Consider the following 18753-nt stretch of genomic DNA (forward strand, 5'->3'; position numbering starts at 1 on the left):
CCTTTCACAGGAACCTGTTTTCTCCTCCCAGGGCAATCTTGTTTTTCTCATTTCTGACTGCAGTTACAGTGCTGTTTGCAACATAGGCAGAAATTTAAAGGACTGAAGAAATAATGTGAGTTCTGTCCTGAATGCCAGCAGCTGAGAGCCCCTTCCGTGCTGCTCCCAAGGGATAACATGAGCCGAAGAACTGAATGGTCTGATCCTGACATAAGCAAGACATATGAGTTACTTATAACTTAGTCAGTGAACCCAGAAACCTTCATATCTCTCCTGCAAAACTTGGATGCCTTCTTGAACAAAGATTGTGAGAACATCTCTTGAAAATGTTTTATAAATTCCTTAGGATCAACTGTTACTTTTTGAAAGATATTTTGTGAGGTCTTTCAGAAAGGAAAATGATACAGAAGGAAATGCTTACATACCTATCTTTTAACTTCATTACAAAAGAGTAAATAAATATACTGTTGAAAACCTGAAATATATCTAGTTGTATCAGACCAAGAGAAATAAGCACATGCATGCTACCTGCCAGGCTCAATTGTTTAACTGAGGTTTTGAGTACTGGTCTCCAAGGGAGCATTTTTAGAGTTCAACACGCTGATATTTCGTGTTTCCAGGCAGTGCTGGAATGCTTCACCAACCACTCCCTGGTTTTCAGTAAGTCTAAAGGAATTAAGACCACCAAGACTTTGTACCTTTCTGAGATTTGGCTCAGGTTTTAGTATTATTTGCACCAGGGGTTTTGGAAATGTTTGTTATCTTCTCTCGGAAACTTACTTTTCTTTTGATAGTAACATTGGCTAGAAGTTTATGGAAACCTCAAATTTACTGTAATTAGCTGATCAGTCTGAAGAATTCACACAGCAATGAAGAACATAACTTTCCATACACCTGGCTTAAGTTTATTGCCCAAATATAATTTCTTATTTCCATACTAACCTTAAAGCCATGTTATGGAAACTCTCTGTAGTGGATGTCTACAGATTGAGAATATCCTGCATACTAAAAGTTGGCTTTGTTATGTGTTACTGACAGTTTTTAGAACAGTAAGGAATTAGTGAAAATATTGAATACATTCTTCCCTAGAAGATAGACTGGACCTCATATCCTCATAATTATGGATCCTAATTTTTTGAGCTTATAATTCATATCGGTATTCTCAGATATAAGTCACCACCCAGGTTTTTGCTGTTTTGCAACCTATATCTGAAACTGACAGACAGTATCAGTGTTCAAAAATGCTCTTCATTGCTCTGATCAGAGATCTGGGTATCTGTCTTTTACAGCCTAGACCAAGGCCATCGTAATTGGTTGAAGCTGTGTGTGCATGCATGTTTTTATATCTGAAACATCTATCTACTGCAGTCAAGAGGACAGGAAATGAGAGCGCCATTTCTCTCCCATGTGCCAGAGAGCTACAACCATGATTAAGATCAGTTTGCAGCAGAGAAACAAGAAGAGTTAATAACAAATGTCTAAGCTGGAATCAGCAAGTGACTGGCATGCAAGACAACCATTGGCAACAGTTTCTACACCTATGTGCACTTGTGCTAGAAGCATTGTCTTAGTCGGAAATGCTCTTTGCCCAGATCTTTATATACCAGCACTAATGAAACAAAGTGCTTCTTGTGTTCTACTGCATAGACAGAGGCTTCTGGCTCTTCTATCTATTTTCCTGCATAGCTGCATTTAGCTATCTACATACTATTTGTGTTACATTAGTGACCAAGGAACATAGGATGGGAAGGAATTCCCAGACTCACTGAGCCCAGTGCTTTGCTAGTCAAGGCTTTCAATAGCCTCATTCATACAATATTTCTATTCCATTTTAAAATAGGATAAACTGTTTGCATCCTTTTCTCCTGGGTAAGCCTGTTTCAGAAATTCATTTGTGTGATGGTTAAAAGCCAATCTTATTATTGCACTGGCATATTCCTGATTATAACTGATTGGCCTCTGTGGGCCTTGACCTTTGCTTAGGTAGCTTTAGCTCAAAGCTTCGTGTTTTTACTCTCTTCTCCACACACCCACGCTTTTTGCTTTTTCGTATTTCCAACTGATGAGCTGCAGTTTGTAGAAGGAATTATTCTCCTTAGTCCCTGAAACTTTCTCCTGTGTGATTTCATTCTGGAACTGCGGCTCTGTGTTCAAGGTCATCCTGCATCTCCTGTGTGGTAGTCCAGTCATGCTCTTAATTAATGGCACATATTAACTTTGAATGATAAGTGTATTTAATCAGAGTAATTCCTGTTGTACTTTCTGTGCTGAGACAAATAATGAAAATATCAAGTTAAATTGGTCACCAAATTCACCTTGGAAGAAATCCACCAGTAGCCTTTCCCAGACCTAGCAGCTCTTTCAGACCAATCTACTGCTGCCTTCCCTGCTAGCCACTTCTGCCTTGTTTTAATTACTATATTTTTCCATTTTAGCAGGTAATTTCCCTTGGGATGTTATAAAGCTGTCCTTTTTTTAAAGTAAGGTTCTGGAACATTAGATATATCCTATGTTCTTTTTTTTTTAAAGTATCTATTATCAAAGACAGATGTCAGGTTAGTTTGATGCAGTCTGTTTAACCATGCTGCATGTATATGGAATCCCATTAATCTTCTTTTTTTCCTTTAACATTTAAATTTGAAAGCCTTTGGTTACTATGATGGCCATAGATCTGCTACCTTCTACAGTAGATTCCCCCAATATTTTCACTCCTTCTTTAAGCTTAGGTATTACTTGTTATTCATAAGATGCATAGCATAGCATCATCCTGGCTTCCCTATTGCTAGTTGGATCATTATTAAAATCCTTTCACTTGTGTTTCAATTTCATATGCCAGGTTTTAATTGTTGTGGGATAAAGAAAGTATGGCCCTCTGCTGGGCATGAGTGTAGCTCAGTTTGCACCCCTCTGAGGTGTGGTTATTTTCTAGTCACAATTTCCTTTCCTACCTTTCCTGCTTTTCCTGCTGAAGATAGACAGATTTCAGCCTGGGCCGCTTGTGTCCTATAGGACTAGCTTTACCATGAGCTATAGAGTCTGAATCTGTGCACTGTAGTGAATATTTCTTGATGCTGTAAGAGGATCAGATGGAGCGGAAGACACCAGGAAGGGCTAGCAGCTATTAGCCGTTAATCAAGGAACTTATGTTAGCTGAGACATACCCAAGTTCAGTTACCTTGCCTGAAGCTTCAGAGCAGCAGACTTCATCTCTCTCTCTCCTACATCATGGATGAATATCCTGGTGTCAAGCTATTTCTTTTTGTCCTGTGTTGTCTCTTTCCCAGCATTTTGGAGAAAAAAAAAAAAAAAAAAAAAAGTAAAAGAACATTAATGTAATGTAAAATGCAAAAGAATATAATGTAAAATAATGTACTGTAAAAGAACATTGTTTCATTCTGATATAAAGCAAAATAGTTTTGAAATCTCATATAGTTTTGAAATCTCAGAAATGTGGCAAAATGGAAAGCCAATTTTCAATACTGGTGTAGGAGCTATATATAAAGATATGTGTGTATTTTGCTACCAAGTTCAGGGCTGCCTGTGCCTGTCATGGTGTCAAAACTACTTGCAGAGGGTAGTTACCAAGTGATGCACAGAACTGCTGCTGCCAAGAGCTGAAAATGATGCCCCTGCAACTCTCTTAGTATGTCGTGGAGTAAGAGACTGCTTTGATGTCTTCTACTGTAGATCTAGAAGGAATTTTTTATTCAATTTATTGTTGTTACTAGAGTGGCAGATGGAAACACACCCTCTTTTTGTAGTTTGAAAAGGGGGTGGTTAACCACCTACATAGTGCTTGACATCTGATAGCACTTGACATGCCTGATATGAGGATTTGATGTTTTTGAAATTGGTGAGAAAAATCTAAAACAGAACAAATTCCAAAGTATTGGGAAAAAATATATATATAAATGAAAGAAGATTCTCAGTTCCTACTTCCTTTGTTTGCAATGAGTGCTGAAGTGGTATGAGCTGCAGTGACTAGAAAGTAATTAAGGTTTCTGTGTTAATTAAGCAGAAAAAGGAGATCAGTGACATTTGCATTTGTTGATGACTTCTTTATGGTAAATGAGTTGTCGGATGGTCGATGTTGATGTTTTCCAGTTGATTTCCTTTGGTTTCTTGGCTAGGATTGTAGCACAGATTATTATTGTCTCGCACATCTGTTGGAGGATATGTTTCCATTGTACCTCATTGCTCACAAACGTTTGAATGTCTTCCATATTGACCACTTGTACGTGCATCACCGCAGATTTGCAGAAAAGACGTTCCTGTAGGCGTACAGAGCTCTTGGATGTGCTGTATGTGTTTATCTTTCTCAATGATTGTCCCATCTGTGCACTCTGTGCCCAATTTAAACTGAATAATTAATAGTGAGGAGCATGACTTAGGAAGTACACTTTCTTTCAGCTTTTAGTGGTTACATTAACACTTCTTTCTTTTCAACCGTATCTGTTGAATGATACTGAGCTGTGTATCTGCCTGCCAGCAAGACACAGTATTGCAGGAGTAATGGTATTAGGGAGGAGATTTAATCAGAACATTTGCATTTATTTAAACTCTGAAACACACACAACACCTTCGATGTTGGTAGCTGAAAGTGCTGAGCATGTTCTTGGTGCTGTTCATTCATTGCTAGAAACTAAGCATAATGCTTGGTACACATCATATGATTTAGTTAACCTTTTCACACAATGGCATTTTGTCCCTGTACTTTTCCAAGGATTTTATCATTTATCTGGGGTTGCTACTTTCCTTGCTCACAGCAAGCTGACTTTGTATTTAACATCTGGAGACACTCTGGTTTGCTAAATAAGAAGCAGCTATCTGCTTCTGAGGATGCTGTCCTTCCCAGATGGAAGTGATACACATTTCCACTCACCATGCACAAGTGTGTATGTGTGTGAACAGGACAGAGGGATGTGCATTCAGTATCATGTGCTGTAGTACAGAAAAAATATTTTAAAATATTTAAACCAGGTTATGTTTAACCCAGCATTATTAGTCCCTTTTTTCTTCCAGAAAGGTTTATCACAAGTGTATCAGTAGGATAAATATAATGTACTGCTCTAATGCAACTTGCCATTACTATGCTGGACAGTCTCTCAGGCAACATATTTACAACAAAGTAGTCCATGTTTTCTCTTAACCAGTCAGTAAAGTAATTGTATTGAGGTAAGGAATATCAGAGGTGGTTAAGAGGAAGAAAAGAGTTGCCAGGAAGCGCTGATTTGACCTTGCATTTGGATGAATTTTAGGAATGTGTATCTACTGGCATACTCTACTGTGCAAATTTCCAGCAAAGATCCAGAACGTTATATACTAGAACAGTTTTCATACATGCACATCTATAACATTTCTCTCAGTTCCATGCATACTCTCTATTCTTGTGTTACTAGTTTTGCCTGAAAGGATGGTGGTTACCTGGCCTGTATGGTAGCGCAACTTGAACATCTTTGTTACATGAATCCTTCAGTAGAGATGAATCCAAATGTAAAAATGTTAAGAAAATACAGTTTGTATGGTTACTCCTCTTGTTATTCCCCTTCCACTTAGTGCTACAAGTAGAGAGAATTTCAACATTAAACTTGCTATTGTGTTGTGTCTTTAGGTTTTGCATTTGAAATTATGCATTCTCTAAATTAGTGTTCATTTTTCTTCACCCCTTGACATTTATATTTTTTTTTTTTAGCTATGCAGCTGATGTTGATGCTTCTCTGCTCTTTGGGAATAGTTCAATGGTGTGTAGATGCAAATCCAGAGGAAGTCTGCTTCTATAGTAAAAGGAGGAAAGGGAGACAGGATATGGATGCTAAACTGATCAACGAGACATGCTTCCTTCCTTCCCTCCTCATGTTAGTTTGGCAAACAGCATGCAGTAGGATGTCCTTTCTCACCTTGGATCCTTTCTGTGTAACTTTTTTAGTTATTACTAAATAAAATTACATTTACTGTTGCTTACCTTAACTATAATCAGAAACACACAGTGTCAATAGCTAATGCTATAAAACTGGGCAAGACTATAATAGGCCCACCTCTGACAGCCATATAGGCTGCAAAGAAAAAAAAAAAAAAAAGGATAAGGGTGAGGAGAGGAAAAGATAGATCATCTGGAAAAAAAAAAAAAAAAAAAAAAAAAAAAGGCGGTACACTGTTTTGTTTGGCTGCCTTGGCTGCTGTTATTTCCAGTTTGTTCTGATCATGTTACCTACTGATTGTTTTACCTTTTTGTCCTCTTCCTATATTTATGCTTTTGCTTCATTGCTTATTTCATTGCTTATGTAGGTTAGTTTTACTTCCTGTTTTGTTAAGGTCTGATATGTTTAATGGTCACTTTGTAAAATCAGGGAAAGGTATTTCTCTAAGAAGAAAAGCAGACAATCTCAGGTGCATGCTGTTTGGAGGTAAGGGAAAAAAGTGCATTAAAACCCAGAATGGAAATAAAAAGAATGCTAATGGGAAATAAAGTTGATTCATGTTTTAGGGTTGGCTTAATTTTTGTGAACCCAGGAGCTGACAGTGGTTGAAGTCAGTAGGCATTCATGTCCATATTCAGAAGAGGAGCTCATTATGACTTTAGAAGTTCTTAGGGTAGAAGAAAATTATTCAGGCATGGTGGAAGAAGAAGGGTAGAGGCATAATAAAATAAACACATAAGGTAGGCTTCTCATTAAATTCTTAATGAAGGTGGGTAGCTGTTTGATGGAGCTGTGTAAAATGTGTTATTTCTCTGCAAAGGTGGTAACTCTCAGGGTATCTGAGATATCAGGAGCTACACCTGCTTCCAGGAAGGAAAGGTAAAAAAGCTTGAGGGGAGAAGAGTGATGGGACACTGGTCCTACATGGATAGGGAAATGACAGAGTAATCTGGTCTTTGGTACCTGGGTGGAAAGTGACAACCTTGACACTAAGCTTGACATAGGCTCCTTAATAACATATGGAAAAATAAAGTTTCAAGATGACATCACACTGAGTCATTTCCTCACAGTATCCTCAGGGAGAAAGCAACATTTGCATCTTTCTCTCTGGCTTTCCTGTGAAGTCTTTCTGCCATGTTTTGTATTCCCAGGAAAGCCCCTTGTGGGCTGCAAGGTGGTCTTTTGGACCTAAAATTCCCACTTCCCTCTCCATTTCAGTCCGTGTCTGTGAATCCTTGCTGACAGGAGCTGCTTCCACTCTGGGGGAACAGGACAGCAGCAAGTCCCTGCCCTCAGCCAGATTTGCAGAGTGAAGCCAGATTGCAAAGAGATCTCTGAGCTGCCTGGGAAAGGGAGGTTTGGTTGGTAGCTCTCCATCAGAATGAGATGGTGTAGAGGATACAACAACCGCTTCATATTAAAAATGAAAATGGAAAAAAAAAAAGCACCCTGCATCAGGGTTTAAGCACCCAGGTGGAGAGAGACTGTTGTCCTTCACAATTTTATTGTTGCAGTCTCTCATGATTCTATTGCAAGATGAGTGCTACTTGTTCCAATTATCGCCTTAGTTTCTTGAGTCAGTGATTAAATGCGAATCTCAGCTTTCACTTAAAATAAATCTCCAGCATTTTTAGGTGTTGAGGAAAGTTTGAAAATGTGGTGTGAATTATGCCCTAGAGGCTTACAGGATAGAAGACAAAGCAGCAAATTAAAACAACAACAACAACAATAAAAACCAAACACCAAACCTTCATTTTATTTCTATTTTGTAATATGAGGTTGCTAAAAATCCTCATTAGTGTTTTGGTATCTGCTTTATGATTTTAATGGCTTGGGTTGATAACATTGCAGATCAAAGATCAGAGGAATTTTACTTAATTTCTTAGAGTTTTAATTAAAAATGTCTCTACAGATTTTAAGCAGACAATTGAGGAAATGCAATGAGAAAAATTCGTTATTTTATATGAATGTTCAGCATTGTTTGATAGATCTTGAGCTTACACATAAATGTTATTGATAGCTACAGCCTGTCAATGAGGAGAGTAGGGCAGTGCCTCTTACTATTTTTTTTTTTTTTTTTGCATTGTACCAGGTGCTACATATTTGGACTCCAAACTTAGTAAAATTGTTAGACTGTTGTTAAGAGGAAGAGATTTTGTCAGTATTATTTGCCTTGTTCCAAGGCAAAATTTTCTTTTCTTTTTAAATCTTTAAGGGATTCAGTACTAAATCATGTCAAATAGTGTGCTCATCCAAGGAGAACTACTGAGTGCATTTAATTATCCTCATTGGTTGTCTCAGCACAGAGCGTGCTGATTATAGATAATGCTACCTTAGAAAGCATGCCGCTAGCAAGAACGTGAGGTTTATTTTTGTAGATCAGATACGCTTATTGCTTCAGATAGTCTTAGAAGTCCAGCTTGTTTTGAAAGCAGAGTTTGCAGGCATAGTTTCTCTTGTTTTGACCTCTTGTGTTATTTTTCAGGTAATGGGGTGAGTGGCAAATCTTGTATTCCTTCTGTCCCCCTACTGTAATTCTGCTAGACATTGAAAATATCTGCAGATAAAAGCAAATGTTTTTCCTGTTCCTCTTCTCTAACCCTCTAAATTATTTGTTTTCTCTCAAATGCAGATTTTAGTAATGTACCTGATGTCACATCCAGCTTGAAAAGAAGCAGTACTGATGGCACTCTGGACCAAGTGCCACACAGGGAGAAGACTGATCCACCTTTCAGGGTAAGAACATGATTGAGGTAACAGTCCTTATAAACAAAAAGGCAGCGGTGACTTAGTGTTAATGCTCTGCGTTCTGGGAGGAAGAATGTAATGTACAGCACTAATTTGGAAAAATTGAATGCCTACTAGTGTACTTAGTGTTTTGTTATCTTGAGGTCAGGTTGACAGGTCAGCATCTTAGGAATAGCTGCTGCATCTCTGAAAGCATTGTGATGGGGCAAATAGCAAGTAGGTGGAAACTCATCAAATTCATCTTTATGTGTTGCTTGAACCCACTTCTCCAGAGAACAGTGAAACTGCTGTAGCTTTTCAACTAATTCAGTTCATATAATGCATATATATATATACTTATTTAGTTAGTTATTGCTGATAGTTTTAAGGCTTTTTGTTAAGATTGCAGTGGCCATAGCAACACTTACTTAACACCAGTAATTTCAGACTGGACTACAGACTTTGAGAGACCCGGTTTTTGGGAGCCCAGTGATTCCTGCTGTCTAATTTGGGGAACCTTTATGCACCTGCAGTTGCTGTTTAACTTCAGCTGGAGTAATGGATACTCAAGCCTTCTCTCAGTCAGGGCTTTGGAGACTGAGGCAGGAACCCCCAGAACTAGTGTGTCAACCTACAAATGCATTGGTCTTCAAAGAGCACTTTTTTTTTTTTTTTTTCCTGTGTCATTCAAATTGCAATCTCTGTCCAGCTCAAGTGCATGCTGTTTTGAAACCTCCAGCTGCTGGCATGGGTAGTTTTCATGTCTGTAGCAATGATTTTACTAGTTATTGGCATCCTTGTTATTGATAACAAGGATTGGCGTCCTTGTTATTGGTATATGATTTTACTAGTTATTGGCAGAAGTTGTTTTGTTACTTTTGTTGTTGATATGGTTGTATCTCAAATCACGTGTGATAACACTTGCATTACACAATTACATAACAAAACAAAACAAAAGTTTATATAGGTTTGGAATATATTATTTTTTACTAGGTTAAATGAAATTTTTAGATGGAGAAGCAGAGATAAGACAGGAAGGGTAGAAGGGTAAGGCAAATGTAAAATCTCGGAGGACCAAAATGAAGGATGCATTGTGCCTCTAGCCATACCTTACTGAGAAGAACTGATCCTCTTTTACATTTAGCAGTTTTTTTGGTAATCTATTTCAGTCCACTATGGGTGACTTTATGCAGTTTACTCTGAGAGTAAGGAGACACACAGTGATTTGGGGCCTTTAGCCTATCTCCAGCTTCACAGGGGATTCCTACAGAGATAATTTGTGTATTGTGTTTCACCTTGGTTACAGTTCTAAAATGTCTTTGCAACCAGTAAAGAATAAATCCTAGGGAGATTTTTCTCACCCTAGGCCCATTATTCCTTTGGAAGGGACAATGGAGATTTCTCTACTGTCCAGTTCTAGGGCATCTGCAGTGTGTTAGTGGTTGGGGGTCAAAGCACCCACCACCTGCTTTGTGAGAACCCAGCTGGGGTGACGCCTAGGCTCAGGCAGTGGCTGCCCTGTGAATCTGGTGCTTGGCAAGGTCCCCCCTGCAGCCCAGGTGCCTTGTGGTGCCCTCCTTGTTGGGTGCACAAACAGGACTGAGCACCCATCCTGCTGGAGCCTCTTGGGCTCAAGCTTCACTTTAGCCAAGAAACAAAGGCTTTGCTTGTCAAAGTCACTCCTGATTGTCCGTGTCAAATACAGCAAATAGTAGGAAATTAGGGAGAGTTCATCAGATTTAAATACACAGAGAACAATTAATTTAAGGCAGTTGTTGCTCTGAACATGCTAAATTTGTCCTGAAGCTCTGAATTATGTGCTGCAGTTGTAGGTCATAAAGAAAGAGGGGAAAACAGACAGGTCTGCTCCCTCTCCTCTCTCCAGCTGAAGATCTGTCACATCTATCAGTATTAATGGCTTGTGCACAATATGTTGCAATAACTGCCCATACCATATTGCAATTCACTTCTTGGGCTGGAGTGTGGGTCTGCTAGTGTCCTTTTGTTAAAAACTATCTGAAGCTGTCCTAGTTTTCATGGTGCAAGGAGGAAGAAATGGCTTGGCAATCAAAGGCAGTCTGACTTGAACTGCAGCTGTAAACGAGTCTGTGACAGCTCTACAATTTCTGCAAATGGTTTGTAATTGATTGCTGCCTTTCTGTTGGAGGGTGCCTATTACTGTCAGAGCTTTTGTCTGACCCTTTTGATTTCTCCAACAGACGGAGAATTAAAAAAAAAAAAAAAAAAAAAAAAAAAAAAAAAGAAAGCTCACGGTAAATTTAGGAAGCAGTGTATACTATATGTGTTTCAGTGATTGGGTATAAAAAGAATTAAAATGATTTCTGTTTTTATAGCTGTGATTTGGGACTGCTCACCAGATGAACAATAGCTATTGCTAATAAAAGGTAGTCTGCGGAAATCGTGCAGCCGCAAAAAGCACAGCATCTGGATTTTTTTCCCCTTTTTGCCTTCTGTTTCCTGCCTGTGCTAACTTGATCGATGCCTGTGGGAGACCAGTAGTGCAGACACCTCAGTGTTACGCAATGTTGCAGAAGTATGGGGGAGAGAAGATCTGTAGCCACAGCTTCGTGGAGAGGACGTTGGTGGCACTAGGAGGTTCTGAGCAAAAGCCTGGAACAACAGGCAGTTTGGGATTATTTCAGAGGAGAAGCAGCTAGACATGCTCATTTCCCAGTTGACAACAGCTGTAGATGTAATTACGTGGTTCTGAGGGAGCAGACTCCTTTGAAGTTTGTTTGATTTGTTTCCCATAAAATGTAAGTAAATAAAAAGCAATCTTAAAGCTTTCCATGTAATGGTTGCATGTTTGATTTCTGGATTTTAAGTTTCTCATTTGGAACATTTTTGTTTGGTTGGTTTTCATTATTATTCTTTTCAAGGTTAGACTCAAATGAAAATGCAGGGAGGAATTTCGGAAGTAATTTCAAAGAAAAAAGTCTTTTGTTACATGTGTACTACATTCAAACATGCGCTCATTCATTTTTTGTAGTCCAAGAAATGAATGAATTTAGTAGAGCCTTGTGTTTGTCTTTCATCTGAGAGTTAACTAATGAATTAGAAGGACAATAGAGGATTATTTTATTCCAGAAACCGAAACTGCTCCTTCAGTTATGAAGTAGTATTAAAAACACGTGCATGTCAAGAACCATCCATTCCAGATGCTCATTAGTTTTGTCAGCTCTATGTTCTTTGGAATATCTCATTTATACCTTTAATGAAAACTTGCTTTATATTTGTTTTCTCTTTCATTTACCAAGGATAGATGTTATACCTCTAACACGTTTTGCTGCAGTACATGTACAAACTGTGTTAAAATACTGTTTATGTGGCAGTGGCAAGTCATCCCTGCAATTGTTGGTTCTGGAGTATGTAGGTGTCCTGTTGACAGAAGAATAGAGGACCTCAGAAAATCGGGGGATTTGGTATGCCTGTCAGTACAATTAGGTTTAGTTGTGTTTAATCATTTTGAGAACTAATTGTCAGTGCCCCGGTACTCTGTTAAATCCTAATATGTTGACAGTTGCCAAGAATCAAGGTCTCTGTATCAGAGTAGCATGAAACTGAATGCAGAATACTGCTTTTCCTTTAGTTACTTGTGATTTCTATTTGCAATCCATATCAGTCAGAAGTCCTTTCTCTAGCCCATGGTTTCCTCTAAATTAACTTCAGTAGTCTCGTACCACCATGATTAACTTTACTTTGTATTTACAATATTTTGAGAATATCCCTTTATGAAAGATAAGCATAGCTAAAAGATGAAATTTTACCATATATGTAACTCCTGTCCTGAGGATAGGAGTTGAGACTGTTGTGATCTGATTTTCAGTTACTCTAAATCTTTTGCGTATGATCAGAGACAACTATTTTCCAAATCAAAATAAATTTCAACAGAAGGAAAGACAGATCTTCATATAAATGCATCTTTGTGGGGGAGAAGATATATTTTCATTTCAAATATTTTACAGATCGTATTAAAAAAATGTAGAGTAAGCTATGCGAACGTATGAAATAACTATTACATTCTCAGTTATATCATAGAGTATAAGAAAGATGGATAACTTCACACTTAAGAAAAATAGCTAGTGTGAAACTTTGTAATCAAGTTAAAAATAGTCAATGAATGCAAAATGGCTTTATGCTGGCATCTTCAAAAATTAACATTGCAGATGCAGAAATGAAAGCTAGTGTGATGAGAAACTTTGAATGTTAACAAGAATTTGCTTTCTACAGAATGGCCAACAGGTTTGATTTCATAACGTTTCTGAAATGTTTCTGTATTTCTTTCAAATAATGAAGTAAAAGATTTGGGGAATAAGTTGGGTATAGAGACTCATACAAAATTGCCTTTGCTTCACTGTGCAAACCAAAAATAGAAAAATATATTGTACAAACTTGTGCATTTCAGAACCTGCTTTGGGATGCTTCAGTTTTTCATATAATGTGAAATAATCTTGTCAGTGCCTTTGAAGCTTGTGTTTTCTGTTTACTGTGATGCCAGTATTGGACAGTCCCTCATTTGCCAGAAAGGAGGTCTGGCAGGTGTAGTGAGAAGTTGATGTTTCGACTATGAGGTTTTATTTCCAGACCATCTAAAAATAAGTGCAACTGAGTGTTTGGATTGCGTGTCAGATGGTCCCTGAGTGGTGTAATTGGAGAGATTGAGACTGGGTCAGAAGGCAACACTTACCACAACAAGCTTCCCAAAACAGCGCTTCCAACAAAGGCAAAGTGCGGCATGATTTCAAAAAGGACATCTTTGTGTTACATAATAACTGATTTCACACAGCTATTTCTGTAATAAAAATCAGTGAGTATTGTAAAAAGTTTGCTGCATATAGTGTTTTGGCCACTGGTGTATACAGTGTAGCCATGTACTGGAGGGATGCTCTTCGTACGGTTAAAAAAAATAATGATTTCTTTTGAACCCATCTAAAACTAGTGTGGAAGACCCTTCAGTAGAAACAGCACTAAAGCTGTCAACTTCTAATGCAGAAAAGAGTAAAAATCCCCAGGTGTACTATATGGTGTTCTAGGTTCAAACCTGAGTGTAAAAATGTGTATCCCATTGCTAGTCTGTCTGAACACCCATTCGTTAAAGAAAAGGTGGTGGTTGCTTTGGTTTTGGGGGGAGGAAGGGGCATTTGCAGCAGCTGTCATGGAATAATGGAAGCTAAAGCAGTTAGTAATCATTACTCATAGAGTCCCATCTTAGCAGAAAATTAACATAATTGTTTAATGTTTATGGATGATTTGAATGACATTTCTTCTTCCAGAAGAAAGCAAGTAGATGCTAGAAATGATATATTCCTCTAATCTATTACCTAGAAAACATTGTACAAGCATGTGATCTATAGCATATGTGCTGTGAGATAGCTCAGGACAACATTATTCAAAACACACCCAACAGCCTTCTATAGGCATTGTCAGTAAATGTAATCCTACATGTTCAGTTGTGGTGGTTTGTTTATTTATTTTGATCTGGTGATGACACTCATCCATGCTCAGATATGATATAAGAATCATCAGTCTGAATGTGTATGTAAGCAGTGGATGGTCGTTAATGGGTCAAGAAATGTTTATTCTTCCCCACCAAAGTTAAACAGTTTCCTGGTATGATTTTTGAGTGAGAAAGTTAAAGATTTCCTAAAATATACCAAGTTAGAAGGAAGATTTGCAATAATATTTTGCATAAAACTTCAAAACTGGGAAGTAAAAATTGTGTTTTGATTGCAGGTGAATATTAGTAATCAAGTAAACACCAATTGTTGAGTTAACTTGAAAGAAAGAGAAGTAGAAATGACCAGAAGCTCAACCAGAGGTCCCTCTGGGAAAAGTAAAACAAGAGGAGTTAAAAACTACTGGTATGCCCATGTGGTCCCAAACCTATTTTATGCATGGAGGCAATTACAGTTAAATGATGTTCATGGTGATAGCTTCTTATTAGCTCTATTTTGCAGTACCCAGGCAGTTCCTGCTTGCACAGCATGTCCTTAATTGCAAGAGAAATGTCTGCCTGAAGGTCTACTCAACATCCATAGGACATTAAGAATCTTTCCCTAATTTCAATCATGAGAACTTCTCTTCAGCAGTTGACAAGATCCAAAAGCTTGGGGAGTAGTCTGCAATTAGCATCCCTTCTTCTCTTCTTTGTAGGAAAGGGATTTAACAATGATAAACGTAGTGGTCTCAAAATTGTGTGTACACCTCTTCAATCTCAGTGTCATTTCTTTCCAGATGTGAGATGCATTTAGGGAGTCTGGGAGCTAACATGGGAAAAAAGCATGTTCCTCAGCAGTGGTTTTCCTTGATTCATTTCTGCCTGGAGGGGACAGTTCTGCACTGAAAGCACGACAGAGGCCATGGGGAGCTCTGTTAATTATTGTGCTTCCCTTGCAGACAGCCTAGCCCGCAGTGAGCCCAACCCAAGGGGCTGGCCCCAGCAGTGTGGAGCCAAAGCCCTGCTGTCATCATGCATCCTTTTCAGGAGGGTATCAGAGACATGAGTTTTCACTCATGGACTGTTGGAAGTCTGTAAGCGTTTTGCTAATAACTCTAGATTTCAGTATTTTGTTCCATCCCCTGGAGAAAGCACCAAAACCGATGCACTGGGTTACAGAAGCTGTAAACTTACCAGTGAGTTCTTGCTTCTAACCCCAGTCCTGGATTTCACTTTATTGCCTTTGTCAGGCAGTTCTTCATATGCAGCAGAGCTAACGTATGGATGACCTAAAATTCGAATACAAGTTGCCTGGCTTGACTAATGTAATGGGGAGCCTTGAAGACATAAAGTTTTAAGCATGAAATGTCCTATATCTAGAGTGAGCATGTAACCAGACACTAACTCAGGCTCTAGATGGAGAGCTGCATATGTACTTACTGGTGGGGAATAGCAAGAAACAAAAGCAAAAGGAGATTGTGCAGATCTTGCATGCAGAGGTGTGTACTTGTGTTGTTGTGCTTTGTGCTGTTACATTGCCTTGCTGGGGCTTGGAGGGGAGGTGGTGGTTGTTTTTCCTCTGACTGAAGGAAATGCCCTCTCAAAAGCACCATGACAGCTATCAGTGTAAACTGTGCAGATGGTTTTGGTCAGAAGAAGAAACTCTGCTGATGTTTGCAAATGAAAGAAGATGGTGAGAGACAAGTTATAATGCAGCTTGTCTTCCTGGTCTTCTGGGAAAAAACCCTGGGGCTGCAGGTAAAAAGAGAAGCATGTGAGAATAGTGTTGGTTCATTGGCAGAAAATATGGTTGGCAACATCACTGGAGATGCTTTTGATTTCACTGATACAGGACAGGAATTTTCATTAGCATCCACCACTCTGGGCCTCCAAAGGCAGCCTTGGTCACCTGCAGTATAGGACAGGATGGTTGCATTTGACTTTGAAGTGGAAGGCAAAGATACCTAGTCATGCTGCTGACAGACTTGGGGAAGTGGAAAAGCTCTCTGCAAGCTGTAGATTTATATATTTTTTTCTTCTTTTTTTTTTTTTCTTTCTTCTTTTTTGAAGACTGAGATACTGTTCCATTACAGTGCTGACAATAACATATGTTTTCCCCCTTGCCATGGAGAAGCATTTAAACACAATTTTAGCACATGCTGAGGTATGTGATGTGCCCAGCATTTATCCACGGGACACAAAGTCACTTCAAAGTTGCACACAGTGTCGCACACAATGCATCACACACAGGCCACAAAGTCACAGTACAGGATTTCAGACAACTACTGCATCCCAGATACCCTCATGTACTTTAATTAGGCGTTGATTCCTATTTTCTTCTGTCAGGAACGTGTAGGGCCAAAGGTAGATCTGAAAAGCCAAAATTGAAAAAATCCAGTACCTGCAGGAGATTCTGCAAAAACAAAAAGATACCTGAAAGGAAGGAAGAAGGGGAAGGATTAAATTATGGGATCAGTTGAGTCAGATACTCAGGAGCTGCCAACAGATTTTCACGTTTCATTACCTGCTGTCCGTAGCACTTGTGTGCCTGTCTCTGCTTGTCAGCGTACTGTAGGCAGATCTAGACCTTCATTTGTGTGCTGATTAATTATTTCCTTCTGAAATAATTCTGAAGCCGAGTGCTCCTGTAGTACCCAAGCAAAAGCCCAATGAAACCAGGAGGAGTGTTGGTGTGGAGTTGAGGGGTCTGCCTCTGTCTTTACAGTGGGATTATTGCATCTTTTAACATTTGAGATTCAATATGCACGAAAAGGTAAGGGTAGCCATCTCTGACTTTAAAGGCACTTAGCGGAAATATATTGTGAAAGATGAATGCAACTGCAAAGATAATGTCTTAATGGTTGCCATAGTTTCTAATTCGGCACTCAAAAAAAAAGTTTTTGTATTCAGCACAAAACACTATGGGTGAAAATGTTAAAAACTGTATTTAAGATGCTTAAATTTAAAAATTAAACCAGAATTCATTTTAAACATTTGGAGTATTAACTATTTTTTAAGCACTGGAATTAAAGCAAGTGTCTTCATTTTGGTCAATTATGCTTTGAAAATATGCTTTAAAGACATTTTAAAGCATGTTATTAGCATAATAAGAATGACAAAAATACTGAAAAAAAAATCATCCACCCACATTTATAAGTGAAAAACAAAGTCCTTCTAGATCACTGTAGAGATCTAGAGACCAGCTGAATTAAGCATGAGTTTAGATTGCAATGCTTTGAGACTACTAATATGACAGAGCTCCTGTTTAGTCCAGGATACTTATGTATCCTGGATACATACACATATACATATACATATACAAAATATATGTTGCATATACAAGTTGTTTTTCTCCTTCATTAGTGGTCCTGAGTAACGTTAAAAGTTAGCTTACAAGTGCTCAGAGTTGTCCCAGAGGCAAGCCGCTGTTTCCTTTAATTCAAAGCGGATAGAGACAGAGCAAAATTAGCCTTTTACCTTCATGGATTAAGGGCAAAAGCAGGATGGGAAACGAACTCTGCAGCTCAGTGCACCTAGATGCATCGGGACAATAGAGGGAAGCCTGCATTGCGAAGGAGGTTACTGTTATGGTAACTATCAAGCCTCCTGCCACTGAAATGGAAAGATGAAAAACAGATGTCTGTAAAGGGAAAGAGTGTTGCTCAAAGCACACAGGAACAAACAATGAGACTGTTGTTTTTCCAGTCATCTTAAAAGTATTTCAAGGTGATTGATTATTTTGTCTGTACATTTTACTTAAGAGACATAGGTCTCTTAAAAGGGTTTGAATGTTTCTTTCATGTTTCTGGAGAAGAAGAAATGCTAAAGAAAAGGCTTTCATTCATTTGATTTGCTTTAGTTTGTGTTTTTTACCTTTTGATTTATGCCAGTCCCTCAATAGGAGTTGGAAATATTACTAAAACGTTGGTTTTTTTTCCTAACGAATACACATTTAAAAAAAACCTCTGTTAATTGGTGACATCTTTTAGCTGGCATATGGCTAGCTAATAACTCAGGCTTAATTAGAAAATCTGGGGAAGAATAACTTCCTAATACGGAATTAAAAAGGCCTGTCCTGTTTTTATTTTTATTTTTAATCAAGATTGACGATATCGCGTGGACCTGAAATTTAGCTGCCTTTTTTTTTCCTTTTTTTTTTTTTTTTTTTTCTCAGTCCCAGTGGATGCACTGTGTTTTTAACATATATCTGTTACAAAAACAGAACTTGAAGTTGCCACAACTCATGCTGATTTTAAAAACAAAGCTGAAACAATGCCTTTCCTGACAGTACAGTTACACTTTTGATAAATGTTGACCTGACATCTGTCATTGATTTTTTCAGTGCCATATGTGGTACTGTAAACATTTAATTTCCGAAAACTAGTGATATTTTTTTTTTCATTTTTTCATTCTTGAACTTGATCTGTGGATCCCTAGTGTCTATGGGCTATTGTAAAAGCAACCACAAATGGTGGATAAGAAATGTATATGCTACACGGTGGTCCATGTAATTGGATTTTTATACCAGGCTTTGTATCCTGGACAATCTGACTCCTTTGAGACCATTCCTTTAGTTTTCTGTTGCACAGTCGTCTTGCCCAGTGAATCTGATATCTGCCTGCAAAATAGCCCAGTCTTCAAAAAACATCA

At 38.3% G+C, this 18753-nt stretch overlaps 1 protein-coding gene across 4 annotated transcripts in view; it reads left to right on the plus strand.

Annotated features, from left to right (window-relative positions):
• TIAM2 (TIAM Rac1 associated GEF 2) overlaps positions 1-18753 on the plus strand; it is an 89821-nt gene that overhangs the window by 50661 nt on the left and 20407 nt on the right. For 3 of the 4 annotated variants that reach the window (XM_084515836.1, XM_084515837.1, XM_084515839.1), the window contains one exon: positions 8551-8654. In XM_084515836.1, the coding sequence (XP_084371962.1) occupies positions 8551-8654 (104 nt within the window). Of the gene's footprint in view, positions 1-8550; positions 8655-11270; positions 11423-18753 lie in introns of those variants that run through there. The other variant, XM_084515840.1, reaches the window with a different exon arrangement.

Source organism: Aythya ferina (assembly GCF_964211825.1).
Source record: "Aythya ferina genome assembly, chromosome: 3".
Lineage (NCBI taxonomy): Eukaryota > Metazoa > Chordata > Aves > Anseriformes > Anatidae > Aythya > Aythya ferina.